This window comes from Arachis ipaensis, chromosome B4 (assembly GCF_059453495.1).
Source record: "Arachis ipaensis isolate K30076 ecotype BB chromosome B4, ASM5945349v1, whole genome shotgun sequence".
NCBI lineage: Eukaryota > Viridiplantae > Streptophyta > Magnoliopsida > Fabales > Fabaceae > Arachis > Arachis ipaensis.
The window spans coordinates 140944246-140956507 of record NC_142439.1 but is presented as its reverse complement, the minus strand read 5'-3'; the positions used below and the strand labels follow the sequence as shown (position 1 = coordinate 140956507).

At 29.4% G+C, this 12262-nt stretch overlaps 2 protein-coding genes across 2 annotated transcripts; both read right to left on the bottom strand.

Moving 5' to 3' along the window:
- Window positions 1–263: 263 nt before the first annotated feature.
- Window positions 264–1701, bottom strand: LOC107637241 (V-type proton ATPase subunit G-like). The gene is made up of 4 exons (XM_016340675.2): window positions 1614–1701; window positions 1408–1508; window positions 849–1001; window positions 264–375 (listed from the first exon to the last, which is right to left on the bottom strand). Exons 1-3 carry the CDS (start codon window positions 1699–1701, stop codon window positions 858–860), a joined length of 333 nt encoding a protein of 110 aa, XP_016196161.1. The 3' UTR covers window positions 264–375; window positions 849–857.
- A 3840-nt stretch (window positions 1702–5541) lies between these two features.
- LOC107637240 (uncharacterized) lies at window positions 5542–11113 on the bottom strand. Its single transcript, XM_088485315.1, has 12 exons — window positions 10859–11113; window positions 9676–9760; window positions 9311–9362; window positions 9205–9225; window positions 9070–9123; window positions 8494–8544; window positions 8332–8394; window positions 7769–7834; window positions 7567–7605; window positions 7141–7263; window positions 6930–7022; window positions 5542–6035 (listed from the first exon to the last, which is right to left on the bottom strand). Exons 1-12 carry the CDS (start codon window positions 10950–10952, stop codon window positions 5769–5771), a joined length of 1008 nt encoding a protein of 335 aa, XP_088341441.1. The 5' UTR covers window positions 10953–11113; the 3' UTR covers window positions 5542–5768.
- Between the last annotated feature and the right edge of the window lie 1149 nt (window positions 11114–12262).

Genomic DNA, 12262 nt, shown 5'->3' with positions numbered 1-12262 from the left:
ACTTTTATTTGATGCTGTCGGCTCCTCTCAATTGTTTAAAGTTGAACAACAATAATAACAGTATTTTAATTGGTGCTATATATAAGAACGAAATAAGATCATTGTGTTTTCATTATAAATTGTTTATAAAGAGTAATGATAGAGTGTGAAAATATTATACTAAGCATGGAATGTATTAAATATGATTGAAAATAAAAATGCCTTTTTTTTTTTTTTTTTCCACTTTGCAAGTGTTAAAGTGTTCAAGGCAGGAGCTTCATGGCAAAGGCTTTACATAATGGCAACCAGGGTGAAAAATAGCAAATGATCATTCCAGACTTTGCCTCTTTTATTGTTGGTGATGACTCCTTATGTTATCTTTCTTCAGCAGTTTTTCTGAAATTACAACACAACACAACACAATAGTTGAAAAAGAGATATCTGAGAGGAGTTCAACTAAGAAATCAATTTTTTTTAGCCAACATAAGTCAATTTTTTAAATTCTAAATCCTCTGAAAAATGAGTATTACAAAAATAATTTTATAATAAAAAAATTGACTATTTTAACTACTTAAAGTTGATTTTCTTTTTTTTTTTTATCTCAAAACTAAACAGTATGATCATCATGCTATTGTTGTGACTATTTATTCTAAATATGACAGTTATTATTAACTTGTATTATGTAATTTTGGGAAAAGATAAAGTGATGTGATGAAAACAAAATATAGAAGTTAAAACTTAAAACCACATTGTGTTCGAATTTATTAACAAGAGAAAATGCTTTCTAAAACTAAACATGATTCATTTTATTTTCCCATATTCACTATGAGCTCTTAATCAAATGGTTGAAAGAGTAGTTAGTGACTAACCTTGGGAAATTACACTTTAACATTTGAAATATACTTGAGCATCATATCAACAATTTCTGAAGAGACCTTTGAAGCTGATCTTTTTATATTTCTTATCTTTGCATCTGTCTCTTCCTCAAGCTTTCTTACATTGGATCCAGAGCTCCCAGTTGTCTAAATACAAGTAAAGAAATTCTGTTATGTAATCACAAATGCAACACTTTTTACTTTTATTTTTTAAATTAAAAAATATTTTCAAATATTAAAAAAATATTTTAATTTCCAAAATTGTATAGCCATCCTAGTTAGCATAATGATAGTTATCATAACATATCATAACATATCTCTAAAATTGCTATGTCCACGTAAGAAATCAGTCGCTATATATTTCTATATAAATATATATATTATTTAGCTCATCTTAATATGTATTTTATATTCTAATATTATTCTATACGAATGATTAATTTTTTGTACAATGATTGTAAAATGAAACATATCACTGTAATCTTGGTATTGTGGTAATATCTTCAAAATATCATAATGGTAATTAAGACCACAATAGTCATATTTTGAGTACCTCTGAGATTGACTTTTGGTATTCTTCTTCCATTTGAGCTCTATATTGTGCTGCCTCCCTCTCAGCCTCTTCTTTTGCCTGCTTCAATCTTTTATTCCTCACTAAGAAGTTAAAAACAACATTCATTCATTTCATATTGTTAAAAATTATAATAAGATATAAAAAATGCCCTTTTTACTTTTTATTATTTATTTTTTTTATCTTACAGTTTCTTGCATTGGAAACAATATGTTGTGCTTCTTGTTCAGCAGTTAGCAGCATCTGAATGCCGCCTTGTCCTTTATAGGGTTCCATGATAACTGCATCTCAACAAAATCAATATTTCAATTAAAAGAATCTATGAAACTTGGTTATGTTGTGAGCTTTCTACATTGAATTTTCTTTAGCATTTAACATTTATCAAGTAAGAACATAGTTTAGCATAAAAAGAAAAACTGTGAACATAATTGAAGAAACAAAGTAATCAATTATTTTCTTACCTAAGTGATGGAAAATATATGTTCCAGAATCACCTAAATGGAGAAATATTTTTCCTGATTCAAGTGTAGTGGGAGGAAGAACTTTGATGCCATGTGATAGAGATTAATGTATTTTCTCATAACTCTCCGAAAGTAATGCTGGGAATAGTTTTGTTATATACCAAGTCAACATAAGAAGTTTCTAATTTTGGATAGTAACATATAATTTACTTTATAACAAAAATCAAATATTAAACTAAACCTTTATTACAACAAAGTATAAAAAGATACATCTTTTGCTTACCAAAAATCCAACCATACCAATATTTTGGCTTAAAACTAGGAGTGCGTTTGGTTTGCGTTTTAAAATAAACATACTAAAAATAAAAACATAAAATAAAAACGCAAAACTAAACACATTCTAAGATTTTTATAATCTTCTTTTAATTTTTATGAAGATTTGATGACATTTAATGCATTGACAAAGTAACTACAAACTCCAAATTTTATCTTTTGCACATCTATCTATTTATCTATCTATTTATAATATATAAAAGCTGATACCAACTCTTTTCACAATGAGTTTAAGCAGTCTTTTCTTTGTTAATGATGCCACAACAGCAATTCTAATGACTTGGCAAAAATGAAAATCAACTAATCACTATTTAGTATTAGTAAAATGTTTTAAAAAAATTAAAACAAAAAACTCTTATCTATTATTATTTAATTGAAACATTAAAACATCAAGTACTAATTAAATGCAATAAACATACATTAAAAGTGTCAATAATAATAATTATAAAAAATTTCAGTTACAAATATTCAAATTCTACAACTTATACATATTAAGACTCTTACTACTCTTCATTTTTTAATCTCTCATACTAATTGTCAAAAATTTCTTAAATTTAATATATATAATATATAAAAGCTGATACTAACTCTCTTCACAATGAGTTTAAGTCATCATTTCTTTACTAATGATGCCACATCAGCAATTCTAATGACTTGGTAAAAGATGAAAATCAACCAATCAACCAATCACTATTTAGTAAAACGTTTTTAAAAAATTAAAACAAAAAACTCTTATCTATTATTATTCAATTGAAACATCAAGTACTAATAATAATAATTATAAAAAATTTCAGTTACAAATATTCAAATATTCTACAACTTATGCATATTAAGACTCTTACTACTATTCATTTCTTAATCTCTCATACTAATTGTCAAAATTTTCTTAAATTTAATATAATATTTTTATATATTTTTCATTCTCATTCATTTATTTTTTTTAATAATTTACAAACAAAAAAACTACAAGAAAAGACAAAGTGTAGCCATTAATGCAAATCGAAAAATGAAAAAAATGAAAATGCAGTTTTATATAATTCTAATATAAATAACCTATGTCTTTTTTAAAAATAAATAAATTCAAAATCTATTTATAATATGTTCTCTAAAATATTTTTAATATAACATTTATTAAAATATACTATATAGTATAAATAATCTACCTCTCCGTGTATTGTGCGGGTCTCACTCTAGTTTTATTTGTAGTAGTTAGTATTTAATTAATTATATTAAATGATACTTTAGTTTCCATTCTATGATATATTGAAGGTTTCAAAGTATAAAAGTTTACAAATTAAAGCACAAATAATTCATAGTTATGAAGTTGTTACAAGTCTGGGTTTTAAAATTAGGGAATGCTGGCCTAAAATCTATTTCACTTGAATTTATATTAGAAAAATATGTTTAGTTAGATTTAAAATTAGAATTATTTCTCTTTATAATTTATAAACGGTAATAAAGTAATTTTGCATTCTTATAAAAAAATATAACGTGTTAGTAATCTTAATGCATGCTTCTGAAAGATTTTTGTACTTTTAGTTAAATATCATTCTATTGTTTTTTATTTCATTATAATTTCAGACTCGTGTGTATTGTTTTTCCATTAAACTATAGGTAAATAAACTATTTAAATTGGATTAATGACAAATGGCTATGTTAAGCTGCAAAAGAGTCTAAGTAAATTCGTGGAGCTGACCTAGACTTGACTCGCGAGTTAATTCGTAGACTTGTATGGGTTCACCTGTTATATATATATACTCAATTCTAACTCTTCAAAATTAATAATATCAATCTTAAAGCACATAATAAATTAAAATAATAGCATACATTATAACAAATACTTTAAAATACACATTCAAATCCTCTATAATTATTCTTATACAAATACAACATAGAACACACAAAATTAAAAATTCTAAATCTGTAATACTAAATCTTTAATTGAACATTGAACAATATCAAATAATCAAATTAACTCTAATAAAAATAATTAATTACTAATCAGCCATGAATGGATGAACCATCTGGCCATCTAATATAAACGATAAGCAATAGGCTAAAATTAGAAGCAATAAAATTAAAAAAGCAAAAAAAAAAAAAAAACTAAATCAAGAAGCAAAGGATCAAAGAAAGGGCAAAAGACATACAAAAAATAGAGGATACAGAAGAAAAGAAGGGGCAAAGTTCCAGCAATAGCAAATCGAAGACAAGGGTACAGCAGGCAGCGGTGGTGAGGGTGCAGCAGCAGCACGAAACGATGGCGGCGACAAATAGTCATGGATTTCACAACGATGCAAACCAGAGCAGCGATAAGACTGTAGGAGAAGTAGTCGAAATCGTGAACGGTGATAGCACGATGGAGTTGCGGATAGTGGAGATGTGAAGAAATGCAAAGCAGAGGGCAACACAGGAAAAATTCACAAAGACAATGGCGCAAATCAGAGTAGAGATAGCAGACGCAGCCACGCAGATGAACAACGGCAGCTCGACGAGGAACGGCGACTGCGGCAGAACATGGAGAAAGTGAGACTTGAGAGAAACGACGCAGATGAGTGAGTTGTGAGTAAGTTTTCTTTCATTATTTGGGAGTGTTATCGTAACCCTAATAAAAAAAGTGTTTTTTTAGTTTCAAAATGACACTTTTTTGAGTAAAAATGAAAAAAAAAAAACACAAATTCGCTAACTCGGTCTAGACTCACGAGTTTGTCCGAATTTGACTAAGTCTAGCCGAATTTACTCAGGATAGAGTCTATGCCCGAGTCAACTCGATTCCATATCTAAACTCGTAAATTCGTAGTTTGCGAATTACCTCGAGAGTTTGACAACAATGAAAAGGTTTTGAAAATACGATGCAAGTTTTTTTTTCCATCGTTTTATGACCATACGCATATATATAAAATCCTTGATTTATCACTTATATATAAAGCAAATCAATTAATCAAGCACATATATTAGTGTTCATAAATACATATTTTAATATGATACTTGATAGTATTTTCGTGTCATTATATTTTTTCTCATTTGAATATAAGTTTTTACGTACAAATTGCCAAAATAATTTATCAATCTTGATATTAGATAAAAAAAAAATGAAATAAAACTCATGAATTCTTCTATATTTATTAAATGCGGGCAGGACTTAATCGAATTAATCTTTTAATCAAAGTTCATACGCCATTTAAATACTGAACATTGGCATAGTGGGAAAGTTGGTTGCCATAAAATATATTAAGAAAAAAGGGCGGGGGGGAGATATACCAGTTTGAACTCTGAATACTAAAATAATGATAAAACTGAAATAAATAATAAAACAAATAAGAGATAACAGTGTAAATTACTTCATTATACAACAAAGAAATATTCACTTGAGATCAAATTTGCATTCAAGGCCAGAAAAATAGAGTTCTGGAATAATAATCAATACTGACAATACAATAGGAAAAATTACAAAATATCATGTAATAAGGATAGAAATATAGTATTGTTTTGCACTGCAATCCACTGATTAATAGCTATTTCATTTTTTTACTTACCCCTTTTTGTTTTCTGTTAATTCAAGAATAATTTCAAGTCTTGATTCAGCCCAACCATCTTCAATAGAGAAATCCGGATGGAAGAAATCCAAACATGAAATAAAGATTCTTCAATTTTTGGCCTTGAAACTGTTGATTTATGGTCTTCCAAATATGGCACTATGTAAGTTTTCATGTCATTGCTTGAGATTCCAAGATGATCCCCTGACACACTAATGAATTTAACTTTCCCAGCTTCATCTAGAGTTCTTAAGCCAATCCAGTCTTCAATATAGAGCTTAGTCTGTATAAAGAAAATCACATGTCTGAATATGAAAACTGATATCACCAATATTTGTGAAATGATAAAATTGGGTTGGTAGCATGCATCAAAAAGGAAGTGAAGTGGTGAAAATTATACCATGATAAATAGATAACAATTTTATGCAATCAAATAACCATGTCATTAGAAACCCTTTTTGATAGAAAAAGAAATTTTATCAGGATAGAGAAGACAAAACAGGATGAGACACCCTTCACAGATACCGACAACAAAAAATGGTGCAAAGACCAAGCAGATTAACCAATATAATATAACATGCCATCCCTTTGAATGTTGGCAATTCCCTTAAACAAAACCATTTCATTAGAAACTACTTATGTAAAATATAAACAACATTGCTGCATCATCTTTTTTTCTCAAATGCCTCTGATAATTCTAATGGGAAAAAAGCTTTATTGAATGCATTAAAAACTTAAAATTTCTAGTTTTTCAATAAAGTTTCTACCTTAGTAGCAAAATCCTATACTATCCATACAATTCAACTGAACTTGCAGGCAGATTTAAATGTTTCCTTATATTACATACTACTAAGGTTCATCCTTTTAGGTGGGGTCAGCCATCAAATTGTTCCCAAGTTCTAAACCCTAAACCTTTCTTAAGATACACATGCAAAATGCCTATATCCAAGAAGCTGTTTCTTCAACATTTTAATTACTTTGTTTTACATGTTAAAACACACGAAGTACATTTCCCCATCAATGTGATCTCCATACTAATGCTGCATATGTACCAGAACATTCACAGTGGTGGAAGCAGAGATTTACACATAAAGCCATCGAAGGAAGTAAAGCATCTACAAATTTGGCTATGGAACACTTGCAATAACAATCTACAGATATGGAATGCTTAAATTACCTGCTGTGGTGCCAAAACAGGATGAAATGCCCCATCTGGATAGTAACCAAACCAGGCTGTTTCTTTTGGTATTAAAATTGTATCCTGCTCAAACTGGTTTCCATTCAGATAAGACAGCAAAACTGATCAGTCAAATTGACACAGTTGCAAATTGGATAACCCCTATGTTAATGATAGCTCAGAGGAAGAATACATAGTTTGGATAACACACCATGATGAGTACTAAATTTTGTAAGCTAGCAAATCGTTGCTTGTATGTGGAATTCCTTTCAGTACTTATTTCATTATTAAGCTTTGGAAGAAAATTGCAGCCTTCAATATAGTCAGAAATATCCTGATAAAAGAAACAAGAACAGAATATGTTTTCAATCATTCTATTTGTAAGTCATTGACCATTGAAGTGTACCAAATTAAACATGATGTGTCAGAAAGGAAACATATTAGATGATACTATGGTAAAATGAATGCAATCAACACAATTCAGGATAAGACTGCATAATATATAACGTGATGCAGTGCAAAGAATTGTATCCGAAGATCTGCAGCATATAAATGGTTGTAATACTTTAAGATTGAAAAAGCAGAAAAATAACATGCAAAAAGAAGCATTTAAGAAAAAGGAGATGTTAATACTCACTGTTGGTATTTTAACATAGCCACTTGGAGCAAGATGTTGCTACATCGACTCATCAGATAAACAAACAAGAGAAGTAAGCTATTTGTTTTCAGGAACCAATTTCAGAAGGGAACTATTTTGATTTTTGAAGCAGAAGTGGTAGTTAGATAACCAAACTTTTCATCTCCAAAAAGTAACAAGAATGAAAAGTAATCTTCAAAACCTGCACAAATTTGCTGTAGACCTCAAGTTTGATGATACTATCCACAAGAGTGCATACAAACTCAGACTGGCCAAAAAAAAAAAAAAGGGAAACACACACACACACACCATAATGTTAGCCCAACACTGTCATTTACAAGATTAAGATAATTGAGCTTAATTGTTTGAAAGCCTTTTTCTCAATAGAACTCAAGTTCCAATTGTTAGACTAGAACTATTCACAGCATTAGGCCAAACTTCCTCCGCAAGTTGGTAGAGCTGCATGCATGGAAGCATGCATAATCCTTGAGTGTGCATATCTAGACTTGCAATTTCTTGATTTGTTACAATATTGATGCCGTAAAAAAAATAATTTTGCAACTGTTTTTATGTGTCTAGTCAGTAAATTTGTTTATTACACTTTTTAATGAAAAAGCACATTACATTAGTGTCTTCATTTCTATATAGAAAGTAAATAATTTATGTAAAGTAGTGGAACAGGCTCTCTACAAAGTGTATGCACCCTTGAAAAAAGATAAATAAAGGAATAGCAAAGAATTTCTAAGCACAAGAACAAGCACATACTCCACACAATGGAACAGAAGCAGTGCCAGCATGTGGACCTCCAAGGGATACAAAGTTCTTTACCTGTATCACATGAAAAAAAGAGTGTATAATACATTGAAATGTTGATACAAATCGCCCATTGAAATGAATATCAAAATGTCTTCTTAAGTTAGTTCTTACAGGAGGTCCTCCCTCACAAAATTCAATAAGCCCTCTACCGATCAAGTTTCCCTGAGAACCAAAAGAACCAGTATGTATTCAATATAGGAAAACCACGGAAAAACACAAAGGAAGAAATATCAGGTTCAGAAGTATTTATGTAACAACTTCATGTCACACTAAGATTATTAGGTCAACATCAGGCAGTAGATTTAATTATGGGGACTAAGGTTTAGTTGCCACCAATGTTGTTGTTACCAATTCTAAGGCCGCATATATTGATGACTATGTCCATGACAATCTTGGCCAGCTAGCCCCATATTGCATGTAGAATTGGAAAACGAAAAAAAATATCCGGAACTAGAGCCCTGTGTGTGTGTGTGTGCGCGCGTGCGTGCGTGTGTGAATATTTATATTCTTGCAAGATTTAAATGTTACGCAAATACAATTAAAATATGGCATCTTCCAAGACATGGGTCTTTTCAAAGTTTTCACGACAAAACAACAAAGTTACAACATTGATATCAAAGTAAATATCAACACAAGAAACCATTGCATAGTCAATGGTAAGATGGTTTCATAGCACTAGTCATTCACCTGAGAAAGTCCAACAATGTTGTAACCCTGTCTAAGCTCTTTCATCTTCTTTACCTATAGACAAAAAAAATGTTTATTTGAAAACCAATCATGATAAAATTACTGAGACAGATAATTACCAAACAACTTCACCACCTTCTCACAGGCAACAGATGTCTGCAAGAAAAGAGAGAAAATATAAGGTCATTAAATTGCCAGATTACAAATGTTTGTAAAATGGAAGAATTCTATCAAGAGTCACCTGTTTTAATAGGGGCATGGTCCAAGAATCCCATGATCCATTTCCAATTTCTCTACAGATAGATGAAGTACATATAGCTAATTAAGAATCCATTACATCTCTAGTTTAATGTTTGTGTTTGAGCATGCAAAATATCCATTTCTTAGGTGGAAAAAAAAGTTGATAAACATCTGCAGAAACCTCTATCTCAATTATTTTTAGGCATACTGAAAAAGATTTTTCATAATGGCAGACCCGTGGGCCGTGGCACATAAGGACCATGATTACTTGGCCCTTAGAGAAGTACTTATGAGTTACGACCAAACAGAAAATATAATGCTTAAATATGACCATAATAAAGATCAAGAAATTTAGCATTAACATACAAGCAGTATCCTTGTGCTCCAGACCATTCACTTAGTTCTTTAACAAAGTTTCCGATTCCATGATTCTTGCATCTATCTCCAATGCCTGACACACAGTTCAAACACAACATCAATGTCTTACATGTGTAACAACACCAATTTAAATACTTATCCAATAGGTCCAAGCCCTAAACTGAAAAACGCCTTGTGCAACCAAGCACCTACATGCCATGACTGCAGGACAGTTGGTCCATGACAATTACCCAATGAAACCGTAGAGTTAAAAGATAAAAATCAGTCAACTCGCCAAGGAAACTGACCTAGTACTAAATCAACTATGTAACATCACACTTATTGGTTTATTTGTTCCTGCTATCCTTGGAAGCGTTATGATATGCATTGACTATGAAATTGTGTTAGGTATCAAGAGCCACCTAATATTGGGATTAGCTCTTGGAACTAGTCTAAATTGCTCATGAAATATAATCAATTATGGCAAAATGGCCACTTGTAAGGGAAATATGATGGTCTTATCACTATAATCACTAATCACAGTATGATCAAAATTACAGCCACAGTTTCACTTTTTTATGATCCTGCCAGAAGATAGGTAACACTGCAGCACTGACACCACATGATATCAAGTCCTATTGGGAATTTCCAATTCAGCAACTCATTTCAACACAGTAACCCCACCATTTTTGGATTGACAGACATGCTCCTTTAGTTACCGTGTTTCTTACCATTACTTTAATTAGAAAACCTCTCTTTCAATGCATAGTTTCTTATCTTTAATCAGAGGCTTTTCCTAGTAGCATGCCATCACATAGTGATAACACTTTTTACCTTTTCTTCCCAGATTCCTAATCTTCTAATAAGAACCCTACCTTAGTCAATTCTCATCAACTCATCATGGATTTCAACAAAAGCAACCATCATAAACCAAGATTTCTATTTTTTGTTTTAAAAAAGAAGCTAAGTTGACTAAAATCCATTGAAAACTAAGTAAACACAGAGAAAGAATAAAAAATAGTCAAACATCAAAGAAGCAATTGAGAAGCCTAACAAAATTCTCAGCAAAAGAAAGGAAGTCAACAGAAAAATTAATCGAAATTAGTGTAAAGCTGAGGACAAAGATGAAAAGATAAAATAATTGAGATGGAGAAGATTAAAAAGTGAAGTTGATGAAAGAAAAAGAACTTACCATGCAAGACGATGAATGGAAGGGAATGAGCTACAGTGAGATTGAATGCGATAAAGAAGAAGAGCACAGGAAGTACGCCTGGGTTGCCCATCATAATTAATTATAAAAATCAAACGACAAGAAGAACAAGAACAGCTAGCAAGTAGAATGATTATTAATATAAAGAGAAGAAGAAATGAGAGAAATCAGAAATGTGGGATTGGATTTGACGTTGATTATAAGCAGTAAGCAGCTCAGCTCGAAATATGTTCCTCTAACTCTTCCGCATTGGTGGGACCTCCCTTTTTCTTCCCCCGCTATTAACGACATTTTTAACTTTTATTATATTGCTTATTTATTATTAGAGAAACTCTGCGGACAAGTAATTTTTAATATTTTTTGTTATTATTTGATTATTATAAATATTAAATTATTTTTAATAAATAAATTTTATTAATATATATAAATTTTAAAAAATATAAATATAAATTATATAATTTTTTGTGTAAATTTTTTTTATAATAATAAATTATTATTGACTAAATATTGATAAAAAATTATAATATTTACTCGTCATGTAATATTATTTCTATTATTATTTTGACTAAAATTTTTTAGAATTTTAATTTTTGGAATTTTTTGAGCGAATAATAATAAAAGAAAATTAAATATTAATAATTTACTAATTTTAATTTATATTAACCAATTTATTATTATATTTGTAGTTTATATTTTAAAATATTATTGATTATATATTAATAAAAAATAATATATTATTTTAATTATATAATGCTGTTAATAATAAATAAATAAGCTGTAGTTCAAATGATATTTTTTTTTAAGGGTAAAGTATATTTTTTGTCTTCGAAGTTTGGTAAAAATTTTAAAAATACTCCTAAGTTTTATTTTGCTTCAATTTTGTCTTAAAAGTTTTCGATTTGCATCAAATATACTATCGGAGGCTAAATTTTCAAAAAATTTAAGACCAATATAACAATAATGCATGAAAATTATGTTTGATTTGCTTGTGCCGAAGGGTTGTTCTTATGAAATTGTTGTTGAATCGATCTTAAATTTTTTAAAAAATTAGCCGTCAGGGATATATTTGATGCAAATCGAAAATTTTTGGGGCAAAATTAAAATAAAATAAAACTTAGGATATTTTTAAAACTTTTATCAAACTTTAAGAATAAAAAATATACTTTACTTTTTTTTAATAGAAGTTTTAAGTTTGAATCTCTCTTTATATAACTTGATAAAAAGAGTGAAGAGTATAATAAAATTCTTGAAAGGATTGTGGTCGAATTATATTATCAAACGAAAAAATAAAATCAATAACATGATTTAAATTATAAAATTATTTAATATAATAAAAAATATTTAAATTTCATCTGATTTAGAGTTAAATTACTGGTGCTACTTTAT